This window comes from Scyliorhinus torazame, chromosome 21, assembly GCF_047496885.1.
Source record: "Scyliorhinus torazame isolate Kashiwa2021f chromosome 21, sScyTor2.1, whole genome shotgun sequence".
Taxonomy (NCBI): Eukaryota; Metazoa; Chordata; class Chondrichthyes; order Carcharhiniformes; family Scyliorhinidae; genus Scyliorhinus; species Scyliorhinus torazame.
In genome coordinates, this window is record NC_092727.1 from 85,528,359 (window position 1) to 85,549,156 (window position 20,798).

The following is a 20,798-nucleotide window of genomic DNA, read 5'->3' on the forward strand; positions in this document are numbered from 1 at the left end:
AGAGTCATTAGGGACATTTAAGCGACTCTTGAACAGGCACATGGACAGCAGTAATATAAATTTAGAGTACCCAATTCATTTTTTCCAATTAATGGGCAGTTTAGCATGGCCAATCCACCTAGCCTGTACATCTTTTGTGTCGTGGGCTTGAAACCCATGCAAACACAGGGAGAATGTCCAAATTCCACATGGACAGTGACCCAGAGCCGGGCTCGAACCTGGGACCTCGGCGCTGTGAGGCAGCAGGGCTAATCCACTGCGCCACCGTGCTGCCCTGCAGTAGGGAACTGTTTAAAGCACTCTGCTTATGGGATGGAAGTTCTGTTTGGTTACTAGTTGTAAGTGTCTGAAATCAATGAATTTGGTTTTGATCCATTTCCTAGTGGGTATGGGCATTCAGTACAAATTGTTCTTAATTTACGTTTGCCTACCCAGTCAGAAGTCACAGACAATTTGTTGAATCGAAGTATAGTATTTGTACTGACTCTTCTGTACCGTGTCTGTTTGCAGAGTGTCCTGTATTCACACGGCCCCTGACAGATGTCACTGTGGATGAAAGCAGCACCATCACATTACAGGGCAAAGTTACTGGAACACCTCCAATCATCATCTCCTGGCTTCTAAATGGTGAGGTTAAACCCTGGCAAAATGTGTGTTCAGGTTATGGAGCCATTGGGAGTCTCTTATCAAGAGAGTGGCCACACTAAAAACGTTCTGATGTCCAAGCATGCAAAAGAATCAGAAAATGGCTTAGTCTGTAAGGGGCAGAAATCTGGGTTTTAAATCTATAAGTGAACGTGTTTAGATTGAGTAAAAATCTCACCCCAGTAGCAGTCTGAATGTGTGAGTTAGCTAACCTGGCTGTCTGCAGTCAGCTGTCCATTGATAATCCATTACTTGCAATTTCAGTGTTGAATATCCTCAATATGATAGTTATATGATTGTTTTCCCTTCATTGACTTTAGTATATTAGAACCCTTTGGTGTGAGAACACTTAAATTATATGACTTTAGTCAGCTATATTAATCGTTCATGGTGTCTATCAGCCATATGTAAAAATTTGACTCCACCCACATCCCAAGAAATAATATTGTCCAACAAAGTGTATCTGGGCAGTTGAATCAGTCCCTCCTGAACCTGAGAAACTTCCTCTTTCATTATGCTTTCAATTTATTGAATGATGGTCAAAGCTGTAATGAAGAGTTCAGTTCAGGTAAGGCAAATGGGAATTCTTAAAATAAATAATTTTGCCTTTTTTTGGTGGCCCCTGAAGAACCCTAAATGGTGTAGGCCCAATACCTGCCCTGCTCCTCACTGATTAATTTCCCCATGGAGAAGTGTTGTTAAGCCACTAATTTATATATTTAAGGATTATTGGAAAAAATGGTCCCCGTGACTTGAGAAGATTGGGCACAGGCAACCCTGTTCATAAATGACTGTGCATCATACCTGCTTCACATCCAAAAAATGGGCATTTACAAAAGCAACAGCTGAATTGTGAAGTGTTACAACTCCCCCATACACTTCGGGAATTATTGATGGTAACTATATGAGTAATAAGGCTACTAAACATGTTAATGATCAGCATGATCTCCCGTCCCATCGAAATGAGGAAAATATTAACGGGCCCTATAACCTTCATCACTGCATACAATTCCAAAGGTTTTTTCCAGTTTGACCCCATTTTAATGCAAAGAATTAATGTCACCCCTGAAGCCAACAAAAACAAAACAGCAATAAAGTAGCGTGGCAACATTCAGTATGGAATTAAAAAGGTTTGTGCATTATTGATCATGATATTATGCATCATGAAACACTACTTTAATTTACTTTGTCAATCATTTGATGTACTTTTATAGATTTCTGTCATGCTCTCTCTATTCCTCATGACACAAAACTCAGTGAAGACCCTCTCCTCCTGCTTTCTGGCCCAGGATCACAACCCATGCACCCTGCTGCACTATTCCCCCCTATAAAGGCCGTGGCTGTGCCAATGCCCTTCTGTGCTTTGCCCCCTAAAAGATGGCGGCCATAAACCCAGGCCTCTCATGGGGGAGAAATCCCACAGCTGCTGTCCCGCTGGGCGTAAATGCAGGACCGTTAGCTTCTTATTCAAGTTTTTCAACCGACACAATATGTTTATGAAGCTTCTCCATCCACCCAACAGCATTGTGGACAGCACAGTTGCTTCACAGCTCCAGGGTCCCAAGTTCGATTCCGGCTTGGGTCACTGTCTGTGCGGAGTCTGCACATCCTCCCCGTGTGTGCGTGGGTTTCCTCCGGGTGCTCCGGTTTCCTCCCACAGTCCAAAGATGTGCAGGTTAGGTGGATTGGCCATGATAAATTGCCCTTAGTGTCCAAAATTGCCCTTAGTGTTGGGTGGGGTTACTGGGTTATGGGGATAGGGTGGAGGTGTTGACCTTGGGTAGGGTGCTCTTTCCAAGAGCCGGTGCAGACTCGATGGGCCGAATGGCCTCCTTCTGCACTGTAAATTCTATGATCTATGATCCCTATCCCTGTCATGGCTCAGAGTGAGACCAGGAGAGGAGCAGGGCAAGGATAGGCCCGGATCCACCTGAGCCTCGGTGCTGATGTGGGCTGCAGTCTTTGAGAATGGAGATTCACGTCCCAATTTGCTATTTGTGGGACCCTAGTGGCAGTCATGACCCACAGTTTGGGAAGCGCTGCATGTCCATTTCAAAGATGCACAGCAAAGTACAGCTCTTAACCTTGTAAAACTTCAATAGAGTATGCATTATTTGATGATGTGGAGATGCCGGCGTTGGACTGGGGTGAGCACAGTCAGAAGTCTTACAACACCAGGTTAAAGTCCAACAGGTTTGTTTCAAACACTAGCTTTCGGAGCACTGCTCCTTCCTCAGATGACATTCACCTGAGGAAAGAGCTGCGCTCCGAATGCTAGTGATTCAAAACAAACCTGTTGGACTTTAACCTGGTGTTGTAAGACTTCTTACTGTGCATTATTTGATGCAGCCTAATTTTACTCATGTCAATGCTGATTCCAATCTGGTTTCAGGCAAAACAGCAAAGTTTGGGAGAGCTTCTTTCAATAATGGAGTCGCACAGTGGGTGGTTGAGGACTGTTTGCCAGAAGATGCAGGAATATATGAATGTGCCGCTGAAAATGTTGCAGGAAGAGCATCAAGCAGTGCTACAGTAACAATCCGAGGTGAGTGAGGACAATGAAAGTGCTGCTGTGTTACAAAGGCAGCAGGGGGGGTTGGCATTGAGACATGCTTCCAATGCTGAAAAACTCTCATATACTCCACTGCTCCAACTCTGGCTTCTTGTCCTTTCTCCCCTGCCATCTCCCACCAAACGCATGCCACCATTACCGGCCATGCCTTCAACCATGACGATGCCAACCTTTGAAGTTTCCTCTGAGCACTGTCTTCTCTGTCTCCCTTTAAGACCTTCTCTGAGCACTGTCTTCTCTGTCTCCCTTTAAGACCTTCCCCAAGACCAACATTTAGACAGCCCCTCTCCTCCCCTCTATTGTCTCATTTTCCAAATTTGTCTTGCCTCTGTGAAGTTCTTTGGAAGGTTTTTCTTTCCTTGAACCCGGAACGTTCACCAAGTCCATGTTATCTTCCTGCAACTCGTGCTCCAATTGATCCATTTAGGTTACTGACCCTATCACGGCATGGAAACAGTCCTAAGCAGAGTTATCCTACCACCGCCCCCGCCTCCCCCACCCTACCATCCCGCATCACCAACACCCCCGCTCCCCTCCCCCTGCTCCTCTAGGTCTCCTTTGAAAAATAACCTACAAACAGCTAAGCAATATCCAGCAAAATTCCCATGACTGGAACTGTCGTAGGGCTGACGTGATAATGATTAGGGTAGAGGATCAGAGAAAACCTGTTGAACACTTGATAGCAAGGCGATCATGGTAAGATTGTGAAATCTTACAATCTGCATCCGAGTGGTGTAGTTTGAACTTTTTTCTTGTTGGCCACCTGAATTGAAGGTGTATCGAGTTATTTCCTTTAGTAGTACCATTGTGACCACCGAGGAGTCCACACGAGAGGCGTGAAGGAACTGGTTATTTATGATCTAAGTAAGTATTTACTCCATGTACACAGTTCCCAGTCGGGACTTCTCTCCTCAGTTCCCACTCAGGCCAAGCTTTTAAACATGATGCCCATAGCTCTGCTGATGGGCCCCCCGCACCTCAATGGGGAAGCTTGTACTCAACAAGGCTCACTGGGAGACTAATTTGTCCCACCCCGTAGGTCTCGTGCAGGTTATATCAACTAAGTTTCAGAATGTTACATGTTGATTTCTTAGTTATTTGCCCCTCCCTTTTCTTAGCCAGTTCTGCAAAATTCCTTCATGTTTGTGCTGGTTCTGGTCGAATACAGACCTGCTCTGGTCTCTGCTTTAAACAGCATTTGTTTCTGCTCATACAGAGCAAATCAAAGGCACTAATCTTTTAATCTCCTTGGCATGTGACGTCCTCACATGAACAACTGGCTCAGTAATTCACAAGGTAAGCCAAAAGACAATCAGTAACACCAGTAATTGGACCAATTAGAAAAAGGATGGTACAGTGCTCTTTAGAAATGGAGAGGCTGCTTCAGTCATTCTGTCTACTATTGTAATTTGGAATGAATGCTAAGATGTGTCCTCTGTTTAATAGACTTTGAAATGCTTCAGCGGCTAAAACATTTGCCCACGCAAGCGAGAAACACTAACTGTGGCAGAATTGGTGAGAGTGACTCAGTACTTGAAAGTAAACATCATGGCACCGGGTCCAAGATCCAATTTTCAACCAATCTTTTGACTCTCCAAGAAGAGACACAGGAAACGAAGAACAGGAGCCTTCCTAAAGGTAATGTCAAAAATTTGTATAAAATGGGGGCTTCCGGTGACAATGGCACGTTGGAGGGCTCCTGCTCGGGAATAGAATTTTCAGGGTTTTAATGCTGAAAAAGTTGTAGGAAGACACAGTGAGGAGAAATGTCCAAGTTTTCGAAAAAACGGCCGTGAAAAAGGGGGCTAATGAAAGTGCTGGTGAGTGGAAAGGTCGGCGCGGGAAATGTAAGGAAAGTGGAGGCTGGGGCACCAGGGGAGGCCGAATTGCTCACGGCAGAAGGAATGACCAAGGTGATGGCCGTGCAACTTGAAAAACAATTCACAAAGCACATGGAAGCGATGAAGAAGGGGATAGAACATAGAATATTACAGCGCAGTACAGGACCTTCGGCCCGCGATGTTGCGCCGACCTGTGAAACCACTCTAAAGCCCATCTACACTATTCCCTTATCGTCCATATGTCTATCCAATGACCATTTGAAAGCCCATAGTGTTGGCGAGTCCACTACTGTTGCAGGCAGGGCATTCCATGCCCTTCTCTCTGAGTAAAGAACCTACCTCTGACATCTGTCTTATATCTATCTCCCCTCAATTTAAAGCTATGTCCCCTCATGCTGGACACATCACCACCCGAGGAAAAAGGCTCTCACTGTCCACCCTATCCAATCCTCTGATCATCTTGTATGCCTCAATTAAGTCACCTCTTAACCTTCTTCTCTCTAACGAAAACAGCCTCAAGTCCCTCAGCCTTTCCTCATAAGATCTTCCCTCCATACCAGGCAACATTCTGGTGAATCTCCTCTGCACCCTTTCCAATGCTTCCACATCCTTCCTATAATGTGGTGACCAGAATTGCACGCAATGCTCCAAATGCGGCCGCACCAGAGTTTTGTACAGCTGCAACATGACCTCATGGCTCCGAAACTCAATTCCTCTACCAATAAAAGCTAACACACCGTACGCCTTCTTAACAACCCTCTCAACCTGGGTGGCAACTTTCAGGGATCTATGTATATGAACACCGAGATCTGTCTGCTCATCCACACTGCCAAGAATCTTACCATTAGCCCAGTACTCTGTCTTCCTGTTATTCCTTCCAAAATGAATCACCTCATACTCTTCTGCATTAAACTCCATTTGCCACCTCTCAGCCCAGCGCTGCAGCTTATCTATGTCCCTCTGTAACTTGTAACATCCTTCCGCACTGTCCACAACTCCACCGACTTTAGTGTCATCTGTAAATCTACTCACCCATCCTTCTACACCCTCCTCCAGGTCATTTATAAAAATGACAACAGCAGAGACCCCAAAACAGATCCTTGTGGTACACCACTAGTAACTGGACTCCAGTCTGAATATTTCTCATCAACCACCACCCTTTGTCTTCTTCCAGCTAGCCAATTTCTGATCCAAACTGCTAAATCACCCTGAATCCCATGCCTCCGTATTTTCTGCAGTAGCCTACCATGGGGAACCTTATGAAATCCATATACACCACATAAACTGCTTTACCCTCATCCACCTGTTTGGTCACCTTCTCAAAGAACTCAATAAGGTTTGTGAGGCACGACCTACCCTTCACAAAACCGTGTTGACTATCTCTAATCAAATTATTCCTTTCCAGATGATTATACATCCTATCTCTTATAAACCTTTCCAAGATTTTGCCCACAACAGAAATAAAGCTCACTGGTCTATAGTTACCGGGGTTGTCTCTACTTCCCTTCTTGAACAAGGGGACAACATTTGCTATCCTCCAGTCTTCTGGCACTATTCCTGTAGACAAAGGTGACTTAAAGATCAAAGCCAAAGGCTCAGCAATCTCCTCCCTAGCTTCCCAGAGAATCCTAGGATAAATCCCATCCGACCCAGGGGACTTATCTATTTTTACACTTTCCAGAATTGCTAACACCTCCTTATGAACCTCAAGCCCTTCTAGTCTAGTAACCTGAATCTCAGTATTCTCCTCGACAACATTGTCTTTTTCCTGTGTGAATATTGACGAAAAATATTCATTTAGCACCTATCCTATCTCCTCGGACTCCAAGCACAACTTCCCACTACTATCCTTGACTGGCCCTACTCTTACCCTAGTCATTTGTTTATTCCTGACATATCGATAGAAAGCTTTAGGGTTATCCTTGATCCTACCTGCCAAAGACTTCTCATGTCCCCTCCTGGCTCTTCTTAGCTTTCTTTTTAGGACCTTCCCAGCTAACTTGTAACACTCGAGCGCGCTAACTGAACCTTCATGTCGCATTTTTACATAAGCCTCCTTCTTCCTCTTGACAAGTGTTTCGACTGCTTTAGTAAACCACGGTTCCCTTGCTCGACCACTTCCTCCCTGCCTGACAGGTACATACTTATCAAGGACACGCAGTAGCTGTTCCTTGAACAAGCTCCACATTTCCATTGTGCCCATCCCCTGCAGTTTTCCTCTCCATCCGATGCTTCCTAAGTCTTGCCTCATCGCATCATAATTGCCTTTCCCCCAGATATAACTCTTGTCCTGCGGTATATACCTATCACTTTCCATCACTAAAGTAAACGTAATGGAATTGAGGTCACTATCACCAAAGTGCTCACCTACCTCCAAATCTAACACCTGTCCTGGTTCATTACCCAGTACCAAATCCAATCTGGCCTCGCCTCTCGTTGGCTTATCTACATACCGTGTCAGGAAACCCTCCTGCACACATTGGACAAAAACATACCCATCTAAAGTACTCGAACTATAGCGTTTCCAGTCAATATTTGGAAAGTTAAAGTCCCCCATAACAATTACCCTGTTGCTTTCGCTCCTATCCAGAATCATATTTGTAATAGAATCATAGAATCATAGAAGTTTACAGCATGGAAACAGGCCCTTCGGCCCAACCAGTCCATGCCGCCCAGTTTTTACCATTAAGCTAGTCCCAGTTGCCCGCACTTGGCCCATAACCCTCTATACCCATCTTACCCATGTAACTATCTAAATGCTTTTTAAAAGACACAATTGTACCCGCCTCTACTACTACCTCTGGCAGCACATTCCAGACACTCACTACCCTCTGAGTGAAGAAATTGCCCCTCTGGGCCCTTCTGAATATCCCCCCTCTCACCTTAAACCTATTCCCTCTAGTTTTAGACTCCCCTACCTTTGGGAAAAGATGTTGACTATCTACCTTATCTATGCCCCTCATTATTTTATAGACCTCTATAAGATCACCCCTAAGGCTCCTACGCTCCAGGGAAAAAAGTCCCAGTCTATCCAGCCTCTCCTTATAACTCAAACCAACAAGTCCCGGTAACATCCTAGTAAATCTTTTCTGCACTCTTTCTAGTTTAATAATATCCTTTCTATAATAGGGTGACCAGAACTGCACACAGTATTCCAAGTGTGGCAGTACCAATGTCTTGTACAACTTCAACAAGACGTCCCAACTCCTGTATTCAATGTTCTGACCAATGAAACCAAGCATGCCGAATGCCTTCTTCACCACCCTGTCCACCTGCGACTCCACCTTCAAGGAGCTATGAACCTGTACTCCTAGATCTCTTTGTTCTATAACTCTCCCCAACGCCATACCATTAACTGAGTAGGTCCTGGCCTGATTCGATCTGCCAAAATGCATCACCTCACATTTATCTAAATTAAACTCCATCTGCCATTCGTCGGCCCACTGGCCTAATTGATCAAGATCCCATTGCATTCCTAGATAACCTTCTTCACTATCCACTGTGCCACCAATCTTGGTGTCATCTGCAAACTTACTAACCATGCCTCCTAAATTCTCATCCAAATCATTAATATAAATCACAAATAACAGTGGACCCAGCACCGATCCCTGAGGCACACCACTGGTCACAGGCCTCTACAACCACCCTTTCCTCTACATCTCAGGAACTTTTCGGAGGCCGATAGAAAACCCCTAACAGGGTGAAAAGGAACCTCAGCCCATACTACCTCAGGAGATGCGTCCTCATCAAACGTCCTTTCTGCCACCTTCACTGAGCTTACTGAAATATCTAAACCCCGGCACCTGCAACAACCATTCCTGTCCCTGCTCTATCCATGGCTCCGAAATGGCCACAACATCGAAATCCTAGGTACCAACCCATGCCGCACGTTCACCCACCTTCTTCCGGATGCTCCTGGCATTGAAGAAGACACACTTTAAACCACCTTCCTGCCTGCCGGTACACTCCTGCAACTTTGAAACCTTACACATGACCTCACTACTCTCAACCTCCTGTATACTGGAGCTACAATTCAGGTTCCCAAGCCCCTGCTGAACTAGTTTAAACCCTCCCGAAGAGCATTAGCAAATTTCCCCCCCAGGATGTTGGTACCCCTCTGGTCCAGGTGTAGACCATCCCGTTTGTAGAGGTCCCACCGACCCCAGAATGAGCCCCAGTTATCCAGAAATCTGAAACCCTCCCTCCTTCACCATTCCTGTAGCCACGCGTTCAACTCCTCTCTCTCCCTATTCCTTGTCTCGCTATCACGTGGCACGGGTAACAACCCAGAGATAATAACTCTGTTTGTCGTAGATCTAAGTTTCCACCCTAGCTCCCTGAATTCCTGCCTTACATCCCTATCCCTTTTCCTACCTATGTCGTTGGTACCTATGTGGACCACAACTTGGGGCTGCTCCCCCTCCCCCTTAAGGATCCCGAAAACACGATCCGAGACATCACACACCCTGGCACCTGGGAGGCAACACACCAACTCTCTCGTTCCCACAGAATCTCCTATCTATCCCCCAAACTATGGAGTCTCCAATGACTAATGCTCTACTCCTCTCTACCCTTCCCTTCTGAGCAACAGGGACAGACTCTGTGCCAGAGACCTGTACCCCCGTGGCTTACCCCTGGTAAGTCGTCATCCCCAACAGTATCCAAAGCGGCATATTTGTTACTAAGGGGAACGACCACAGGGGATCCCTGTACTGACTGCTTCCTCCCAGCCCCTCTCACCATCACCCATCTATCTTGATTCGTCGGAGTAACTACATCCCTGAAGCTTCTATCTATGACCACCTCTGCCTCCCGAATGATCCGAAGTTCATCCAGCTCCAGCTCCCTAATGCGATTTCTGAAGAGTTGGAGATGGGTGCACTTCTCACAGATGAAATCAGCAGGGACACCGATGGCGTCCCTCACCTCAAACATTCTGCAGGAGGAACATTTCAGTACCTTCCCTACCATCCCCTCTAGATAAAAAAGAAAAAGAAAGAAAGAGCTTATCTGTTATTCACTCCCCTTCTCAGCAAGCACTCACTCAGCAACCTCTGCGCCCCGCACGATAACACCTGAGGGAAAATAAAAGAAAAACTACTTACCAGTCACCAGCCTTACCTGCAGGCTGTGACATCACGGTTGAACTTATTTCGACTTCTATCTGCCCTCGAGCCTTCCTCTTGATCTTTACAGCGGTTGGGTTTTTTTTGGTTAGAGGAGGCTGTAGGGAGGGAAACACTGAAGAAGTGTTTCGGGTTTAAGTGTCACTTGACAACAGCTCCTCCACGAACCACCTTCAAGTTACGGTGAGCACACAGATGTATGCTAATTTCCCCCGCAACAGCCAATCAGCAGCTCTGCTCTACTGCCCTCTGCTGGATGCTTGTCTTCACTTGAACAGCTACGGTCTCTTGCTCAGGTACACCTTCAAGTTAGGGTGAGCACATGGATGTATGCAAATTTCCCCGGCAACAGCCAATCATCAGCTCCGCTCTACTGCCCTCTGCTGGTTGCTTGTCTTCACTTGAACAGCTAGGGTCTCTTGCTCAGGTACACCTTCAAGTTAGGGTGAGCACACAGGCGTATGCAAATTTCCCCTGGAACAGCCAATCAGTAGCTCCGCTCTACTGCCCTCTGCTGGATGCTTGTCTTCACTTGAACAGCTAGGGTCTCTTGCTCAGGTACACCTTCAAGTTAGGGTGAGCACACTGACGTATGCAAATTTCCCCCGCAACAGTCAATCAGCAGCTCCGCTTCTACTGCCCTCTGCTGAAGATGGGGCGGTATTGAAAGTACTGGTGGAGGAGACGATTACACCGGTCAGGGCGGCGGAATTGAGCGCAGCGGCGGAGGTGCGGGAGCAGGGTGAGACACTGAAGGAAGTGGAAGAGGCATTATCGCAGCACAGTGATCAACCCCTCTCGATGAGAAAGGAGCTGCAGAGGGTGATAGAGACCAACAATGTTCTGCGAGCCAACATGGAAGACCTGGAAAACAGATCCAGGCAGCAGAATCTGAGGATCGTGGGTCTGCCTGAAGGGGTGGAAGGCCTGAGGCCGACGGAGTATTTTGCCATGATGTTGACAAATTGGGGGAGGGGGACGATCCCTCTCAATACGAACTGGATTGGGCTCATAAGTCATGGATGCCTATACCAAAGGCGAGTGAGCCGCCAAGAGTAGTGACTGTTTGTTTCCGTAGGTACAGCATGAAGGAGAGGTTCCTGTGCTGGGCAAAGCAGAAACGAGTGGTGCAGTGGGCTGGAGCTGGTATACGCATATACCAGGACTTTACGGTGGAGCTGGCGAGGAGGCGGGCGGCCTTTGGCCAGGTGAAGAAGGCACTGTACAACAGCAAGGTGCAGTGCGGCATAGTGTATCCAGCTAAGTTGAGGGTGACCTACAAATCCAAGGACTTTTATTTTGGGATGGCGGAAGCGGCGGAGGCAGAGGAGATGGCAGAAGGACTGTGGCAGAATTGAGAAATGGGACTGAGAGCTGGTCTTGTTCTGATGTAGTCTCATGTAACTTCATTTTTTTACTGCGTGTTGGTGTATGTACTAAATGAGTCGACGCTGTATATATTTGGACAAGGGAAGTGTTGGGACTTTCATTTGCAAAGATGGTTCTTTGGGGCTTGGGTGTGTATGCTGGGGTTGTGTGCTAAAGGGGATTTCTTTGTTTCCCTGGGACCGGGCAGGGGGGAAGGAGACTCTGGCGGGGGCCTCCACACTGGCTGGTTTAAGCCGGCCAGTGAACGGGAGTGAGGTGGGGGGAGGGGCTGCGGCCAGCGGAGCCTGGGAGAACAGGTTTCGATGAGTCTAGCCGGGGTGAAAAGTTGGGGCAAGGAACTGATGCTAGGGGGAGGAATTTACAAGAAGAAGCGGAGGGGAGGAATCTGTGTGTGTGTGTAGGGTGGGGGGGGGGGGGGTCTATAATTCATGGGTGTCATTCACAGCACACTTTCGGGGATTGGATGGCTTTGAATATTATGGGAGGGGGTTGGGGGGGTGGAATATATATGTTCATGGGGGCTGTTTAGCACAGGGCTAAATCGCTGGCTTTGGAAGCAGACCAAGGCAGGCCAGCAGCACGGTTCAATTCCCGTACCAGCCTCCCCGAACAGGCGCCGGAATGTGGCGACTAGGGGCTTTTCACAGTAACTTCATTTGAAGCCTACTTGTGACAATAAGCGATTTTCATGTTTCATGGTGACCATAGGCGATTCCTTTTTCTTTTTTCTTTTTTTTTCTTGGGAGGTTTCTTGTTATTCGATGCTTATGTTGTCATGCGGACTGTTGTTTGGGGGTTGGTGGGAGGATGGGATCGTTGTTGTTAATAAGTATTGTATTCGTTACCTTTTACTGTTTGTTGGTGTGTAAATTTTGAAAATGTGAAAAAGGAGAATAACTTTTTTTTAAAAAACTTGTATAAAATGAGTGTAATTTAATTTAACAATAATTGCTACTGTACTAACATTAGTGTCAGACGACATCTATTCTTCTCAGTGCTCGTACTGTTTACCATTCAAATCAGCAAGTCAGTCTTCTCATTCTTCCTCATCGAATTACTGATTCTCCAATTTTATGCTGCACTAGCCCTGTAGATGTTGATGTGTTTTGTTGGGTTATGTTTGCAAAAACACCATCAATACCACTCGTGCCTCATCTGACTTACCATTCTTAACTGCTGCAGGTTAGTGGTGAACCATAGCGCATTGATAATTGCAATGCACTTGCCAACTATCGTTTCCTTGGATGGCATGCAAGTTGGTGGCCAGTCAGAAATTAGCAACATACGTTGATGTTCTCTCTGGTCAAAGTCCTGTGTGGTGTTTAAATGGTTCACTGCTCCAAGTACATAATGCATCGAGCAAATGACAGGTGAAATGGGTCCCATTTCCTCATGAAGCTGGTCCATAGGTCAAGTCACTGGAAATGTACAGCACAGAAGAGACCATTTGGCCCATTGGGTTTGTGTTGGCGAGAGAAGTGCTATGCAGCCTAATTCTACTTTCCAATTACTCCGTGGCCCTTATAGTTTACAGTTCCTCATGTGCGTATTCAAGTTTTTTTGGAATAGCACGAGGATTTCTGCCTCTCACCCTCTTTGTCAGGCAATCGGCTTGAGCTGCCTGAATGCTTTAAATTGCGCCCTTAGAAATCTTTTCATCACTGGGGAGCTGAACTCGCCGGCGAGACGGGCACCTCCGAGATCAAGCTGCCATTTTTAAAGCATGCCCCATCTCTAAATAAGCTTGAGGGTCCCCCACACCTCCACCCAAGGACAATTTCACCACCCCCGCAGCACTCATGAGCATTACCATGTCCCCCCTCCCCAAATGAGGTGACCCGGCAATGGGGTCGCTGAGGGGCCCCCCTTTTCAGGACACCCATCCCCCCAACCTTTATGAGGCACACTCATACCCACCCTTCACTCCCCAACCCTTCATATGCCCCTCACGTCCTCTTTCATGGGCGTGGCCCCATCAGGCCCCAGCTGTTTGCAGTGCCACTTTGGCACACAAGCATCTTGGAACTATCACCCTGGCAGTGCCCCTGTGAGCCTAGTAGTGCCACCCGGGCACCTTGGCAGTGCCAGGGCAGCAGTGCCAAGGTGCCACCCTGGGTGCCATCCTGGCACCTTGGCATGCTCCGATTTGCGAGTGTTGAAAATCTCGCGAGCGGCCTCTTGCAGGATTTAATGGCCTCACCGCGTCCCGAGTTGGGCGGAACAAGGCCGTTCAATTGGGCCCTGTATTTCAGAACTACTTCATTAGATGTAATATACTATGGGACATTGAGGTCATGAAGCAAGTTAAAGGCATGCAAGTTCTTTTTCCCAGGAAAAGATTAGAGGGTGGGTAAAACACTTGGCATTAACCAATGAGTGAATCTGCAACCATCTAACCATCAATTAGAGAACTGATTGAAAAGCAGGCCTTGGGCCCACCCCTTCTCAAGCAAAATCATTGAGCCATCAGGAAACTCTTTTTCCTAACTATTGGCCAATTTTATTGAAGGACTTGCTATTGACCTTTGTTAAACTCTCTAATTTATCATGTGGTTGGTACACAGGAATAAACATGCTGGTGTGATAGCCGGTAGATAACCGAACATTTGACAACCCCTTTAGCCTGCGGGCATACGAGTCTGAAAGTGTCCTTTCTTGTCTGATCTCAGAACCTAAGCAAACTCAGGCCCAGTTAGTACTTAGATGGGAGATTTCCTGGGAATACTGGGTGCAGTAGGCCTTCTGTGGCTACATTTGTGGCTGAGTGTCCCTGGAGAGGGAGCATTCACTGTACAATGGCACCATCAAGACCTTCTGTGCCATTGGGCACCGCAGGGGCTGGGTGCTTTATTGACCCCTTTAATCACATTTTGATTTGATATTTTAAGTCTCATTTGTGATTCGCTTTTTGCTTAAGGCAGTTTCCCTTTAAGGGACTGTCCTTTTAATTTGTCCCTCAGTTTATTTGATTTAGTTTACTTGGTCATTTGTGTTAATCAAAATGGTTGAAAACCCCTTCACTTTTAATTCTTCACTTTGCTGAAGCATGTGAAACATTTTGATGCTAAATGAATGAGGCAAACTCAGGAATGAGGTAAAATCTAGCAATGAGCAATCCTTAGTAAAGCATTAAGCACTTCACTCTGAGATCATTAACATCCACCCCTTTTGGCATGTTTAGTTTATCTGTGGTAGTCACCTATTGTGTGTATGCATACCTGTGAGTTTTTCTTTACCTGGAGTATGTACCATCCAATGAAAGGAAAGGGTTCTTAGAATTCTTCTGTCAGTGTGTTGCTCTCATTTCAAGGTGGCTTTTTAAATATTACCTTATTGACCTCCTTCATTTCTACACGAACAACACTCAATTGTGTGAAGTCTTGGTAGTGTTTACTGTGTATGAACATGTTAGTAGATTCATTGCACTGTTTAAGCAGGATTACTTCTGGAATGTTACAATTTAAAGGCTTACCAGTTAGTTTGTTCTAACCAAGGCATACATATTCCGGGGACTGGCTCTGGTACCCCCACTGCTGCCTAGAGAAAAGCCCTGGATTTAGAAACACAATGAAAGTTGCCAGATTCACAGATGTTGGAAGCAACCAAGGAACTATAGCAGGGCCTGCAAATATCATAGAAGTGCGAAGAGGTTGTTAAGCGATATTCTTTCACAGGATATGCTATACCAGCTAGCAGACCCAGGGCTGATGGACTCCACACTGATCCTATCTAGCTATTTTGGAGCAGGATGGACCAATCAAAAAGAATGTTCGAACCATATTTCCAAATGGCTATTCTGCTGCTGAAGCTATCTATTGCTCAGGCTGGGTGATAGCTTGATTCAATGTTGAGTCGTGTTACCCTCAAAGTGGTGGAGGAAAGGGTCTTGAGGCTAATGTCAAAGGACTCAATTATAAGCAAGTGAACAATTTGAACTCTTCAGCGGGAAAGAGAGGAGTTGGAGTTATTTCAAGAGGTAATTGTGGGGTAACTGTCACTTTCTGTGGTATATATGGGAAGCCATTCTGATTGTATTATCCAAAAGCAAAATGCTGCTGTTGGAGATGTCATAACCTGAACTCTTTCTGTCTCCACAGTTGTTGCCAGGCCTAATGTGTATTTCCAGCATTTTCTATGTTTAATTCAGAATGTGTTTCTGTTAATTAACTGTATTCATGAGTGAATATTGTGTTCACTTCCTCCTCCACCCACATCACTGACCTTCAATTGTGCGTTTCTTTCATTCACCTATTCAGTCCTGTTCTTAGTACTTTTTCAAAATCTTCTTTCAGGTTCATCCCCATCGAGGAAGAAGATGGCTTCTAAACCAGGTGATATTTCTGACTTCCGGTTGAAGAGTTGTGATTTCACGTTTATGGATGGGGACCACAGTACGGGCCATGGTTTTTCAGGGAGGGGGAGTTTGGAGTTGTGAGTTTCGCAGTTGGCTCTGACTGTGCTCCAGTGGGTTAAATGGAAGGAATGAGCTCCACACTTAGCATTGCATGAAGCTCCTAGGAATTGGATTTCTTGTGCAGCTGACATGTTCGGCACGATTCAAATAAAAGGGAACAAAGTCCCATAGGGAACGCATTTAGCCACCTGTTTCACAGCGCTCGCAGTGCAGAGAAACACACGGCAAAACAACACCACTTGCATTAAATAAGGGGCCTCAGCGGGGAACGTGTGGTCGAGGCCACATAGCCCCGTTTCCAACTCCTCAGTATGGCGAGAGATCACAATGCCATTTTTAAATGCCATTCCAATTTCCGAGGCCCCCAAGGGGACCCCCGGCAAGCCCCAACGCGCTATGGGAAGGTCCCCCCCCCCCCAACACCGCAGCAGGGCACTCTTGGCCTGATCAGAAAACACAAAAAGAACAGTTTGGCATCTTGGCAGTGCCAACCTAGCACCCTGGCAGTGCATCTGCCTGGCAGTGCAACCTGAAAGTGCCAGGGTGTGTGGGCTACATCAACAGTGCCAGGTTGCCCAAAGGGCAAACGGCTGGGGGCCTCCGAAGCCCTGGGAGACCCCCATGAGTTCCGTTCCATCTTGTCTCTGTGGGGACCAGTACTGAACAGCACTCACCCGAGGTCTCCGACGTGAAGGGAATAGATTCAAGGCCTCGAGCACCTCGGGAATCTGCATGTTAAAGTGAGACTAGTTGTCTCGCTCTAATAACAGATTTGCTCAAAAGTGATCCCACTCACAATGGGCAGGATTTACATCGCAACTCCTCACGAGATCGCATAAGATCTCATGAGGCGTTGTGAGCAGGGTAGATCCCGGGAGTGGGGTCTCGTGGCTTTTATCGGCCATGCTGTGCCGCAGCGAGCTGCTTTTTGGGTGCAGCGTGGTCATTGGATCGTGTCCATTGTATCAGTTTGTTTCTAAAATGCTTTCCCAATCTCTCACTGGAATGTGAGGAAAGGCAGTTGTTAAATTGTACAGTCATTGGGGGTGCACAGTCATTGAGGGTGGGTTCGGTTAGCTTAGTTGGCTGGATAGCTGGTTCGTGATGTGGAGCGACGTCGACGGCGCAGGTTCAATTCCTGCTCTTGCTGAGATTATCCATGTAGGTCCCGCCTTCGCAACCTTGCTCCTCACCTGTGTCTGGTGATCCTCAGGTTAAATCACCACCAGTCAGCTCAAAGGGGAGGGCAGCCTATGGTCCTTGGTGACTCTCATTTTCACAGTTATTGAATATAGTTAATCATTTGACTGTCACAGTTTCAGTAGAATCTGACCAAATTTCACAGTGAGACGATGACATACAATTCAGCTCCTGGATGGACCAGACGAATAATCTTCCACTACTTCCTTATAAACTATCCTCATTTATTATCTTGTGTGAACATTTATCCAACATGGCAATCTAACCATACAAAATAGAAATATCAGTTTAGACCATTTCTGTAATCAACAATTTCAACAAGTTTTAATTACAGTTTTTAGAAGAAGTTGAGTCACACAAAATGACATTGACATGTTATGGAGTAATTTTGGTTGATCGGATGATTTTCACATGTGAACATGAATCATTTTTCCCTCATTTCCAATGAATTATCTTAACTCCAAACTTCTACAACATAGATCAATTTGTTTCATTTCATAACCCATTGCGATTTGTCAGAGTTGCAGTTAGTTTTACTATCTCCAGGTCCTGTGCTTCAAAATAATTAATTGCTTTAAGATTTTACTGTGAGATTATCTAGAAAGGTGCAATATAAATACAGGTCTCTTTATGTGCGAGACGTTGACACTGGCTGGGATTTTGTTCGCTGTGGGTGCAAATGACAACGCGAGCACAAAATCCCACGAGAGTCAAATATATGGAAATCTCGCCAGTGAGATCTTGCGGCATGATTGTCCCCGCCGCCCGTCAGTAAGGTTGGAAACCTCACTTAAAAAATTTACATCTGATTAATAATCTTTATTAGTGTCACAAGTTGGTTTACATTAACACTGCAATGAAGTTACTATGAAAAGCCCCTAGTCACCACATTCTGGCGCCTGTTCGGGTACACAGAGGGAGAATTCAGGATTTCCAATTGACCTAACAAGCACGTCTTTCGGGACTTGTGGGAGGAAACTGAAGCACCCGGAGGAAACCCACGCGGATACGGGGGAGAATGTGCAGACACCACACAGGCAGTGACCTAAGCCGGGAATCAAACCCGGATCTCTGGCGTTGTGAAGCAAGTGCTAACCATTGTGCTGCCGTGGCGCCTGCTGCATTGTCCAGCCCACATTGGGATTTCCCCCCTCGCCAACATGACATCAGGTTGGTGAGGTTTGCAACAGATCTGGCGTATTGTGAACCAGGTGAAGAGACCATGCCAGGGACATACAGGTAGATATTGCCACCGGGAGAGAGGGACATGCCTAGGCACTGCCAGGGGATAGTGCTGGGGGCAGTTCCCGGGGAGGTTGCCCATATCTTTTTTTTTGAATAGGAGATCGGGGTGTTCTTTATAAATGGAGTCCCGACTCTGGAAACTCGACGTTGCTGGCTTTGTTCTAGCCCCGCCCACCAGTGTGACATGCCTGTTGACTTTATCCGCTCTTAAGTTCTGGGCAATATGGTGAGAAAAACTGGCTTTGCAGCCAGCGAGCTACATGCTGATTTTCCTCATCCGAACCAGCACTTAGACGGAAAATATGAAAATTCCACAAATTGTCTGAATTAATGTCCTTTTACACTTGACTTTACAGGCCGTTTGGCACCACAGGATTGGTAACAGGATAATTGGGAAATCATAAGCGGCAATGACAACACTGTTAGGTGGATTTCCAGAAGGCATTTGATAGGGTGCTGCCCAAGAGATGTTATACAAGATTAGGGCTCATGGGATTGAGAGTAATATGTTACAATCAAATGCAGATTGTTTTCTGTTTGTTAACCAGAGTGTTAGAATCAACAGCTCATTCTCAAGATGACAGGATGTAATCGATGAAATGCCACAAGGGTTGAACTTTTTCTAAATTTAGAGTACCCAATTATATTTTTCCAATTAAGGGGCAATTTAGAGTGGCCAATCCACCTACCCTGCACATCTTTGGGTTGTGGGGGTGAGACCCAAGGAGACACAGGGAGAATGTGCAAACTCGACATGGACAGTGACCCAAGGCCGCGATCGAACCCAGGTCCTCGGCGCTGTGAGGCAGCAGAGCTAACCACTGTGCCACCGTGCCGCCCTATGCCACAAGGATTGATGCTTGGGCCTCAGCTACTTACAATTTCTATCAATGACTTGGATGACGAACAATTTCTATCAATGACTGGGATGACGAGGCTGAGTGAAATAGATCCATGTTTGCTAGCAATAAATACTTAAGCTGCGGGAAGGATTCAGAGGCCCAAATTAAGTGAATGGGTAATAAGGTGAGAGATGAGTTATAATGAGGGGAAGTTTGAAATTGTCCACTTCAGTAGGAAGAATTCAAAAGCAGGATTGTTTTAGAAGGTGGGAGAATAGCAATTATTGGAAATCAAAAGGATTTGGCGTTCTTGTACATGAAAAGTTAACAGACAAGTACATCAGGTTAGGAAGACAAATGGCGAGCCTTTATTGCAAGGGGTTGGAATAACAGTGAGGAAGTCTTGCTGCAATGTGACACCCCATTCAGTGACACCACGAGTACAATGTACAACTTAGCTCTGGGTAACTCTGTTTCACAGGCTCAGGATCAGGCTGGGGCCCAGCTGGGGCTGGGATCCAGCAGCTCTCTGACTGTCTGGAAGTTCCTGCCTCCACCTGATGTACATCAGCTACAGTGTGGTGCTCACTAGATTGTGCCCCCGAAGCCTGAACACTAACGCTTCCCACCAAGGTGTGTGTATCTGCACTGGTGGAGGGTGGGGATGGCAGCTGTGCCACGACTATAATGGTGGCAGCCTCGGTGCACTCCTCCGAAGTGGTCTCCTGAGAAGCTGGAGAGGGGCTGCCCAGAATAGGCCGGCACTGTCGGCTGGAGGACCTGGGGGAGATTGGACATGTGGTTAGTGGGAGGGATGGGTCAGTCAATAACAACTCGTGTATGACAGGTCCTTTGGCTGGGGCCCGGTGGTTCCTTACCTCTGTGGCATCCGCCAGCCTCCACGTGAGTGATCGATTTGTCCTCGACCAGACTAGTCACCTCCAGGACACACACCTCGAAGGTGGTGAAGATTCTTGGGTTTGGCAGCCCTCTGCCAGTCTGGGACCTCTTCGGGAGAGGTTTTCCTGAGGAGACACGGGGAGCATCGTTAGCCACATGCGTGGTTCACAGTGGTGGGAGGGTGGGTGTGTAGGGAGGGTTGGGTTGGGGGGTAGGTTGAAGGGAGAGGGGGGTGGGTTGTGGATCACATCTAGAGTTGGGGCGGGGCGGTGTGGATGCTCCCTGAGGAGGGGGGGGGGGATATTGGTGCCTACTCACTCATGCTGCCCGGTGTAGGTCGTTGACCTATTTTCGCCACTGGACTGCTCACACTCACTGAGCTCACAGCGGCCACCACCTCTGCCCAGGCAACACTTAATCTTTCCGGAGAATCGCGCCCTAATCTCGTGTTGTCAATATCTCCACTGAGACTAGGCTAGATCCCATCATTTTGCTGGAAGGAAATTTGGGAATCGCAATTGAAATTATACCGTGCATAAAAGATTTTCTGGATTTAAGGCTCCTTTCGCAAGGCAGCATGTTGTAAATGTAATTCTAATCTCCATACCTCACCATAACTTCAGG

General features: G+C 46.7%; 1 protein-coding gene across 2 annotated transcripts in view; it reads left to right on the top strand.

Annotated features, from left to right (window-relative positions):
* LOC140398383 (myosin light chain kinase, smooth muscle-like) overlaps positions 1–20,798 on the top strand; it is a 110,017-nt gene that overhangs the window by 33,547 nt on the left and 55,672 nt on the right. For both annotated transcript variants that reach the window (XM_072487005.1, XM_072487004.1), the window contains exons 2-5: positions 511–627; positions 3,038–3,190; positions 4,664–4,855; positions 15,866–15,904. In XM_072487005.1, the coding sequence (XP_072343106.1) occupies positions 511–627; positions 3,038–3,190; positions 4,664–4,855; positions 15,866–15,904 (501 nt within the window). The remainder of the gene's footprint in view (positions 1–510; positions 628–3,037; positions 3,191–4,663; positions 4,856–15,865; positions 15,905–20,798) is intronic.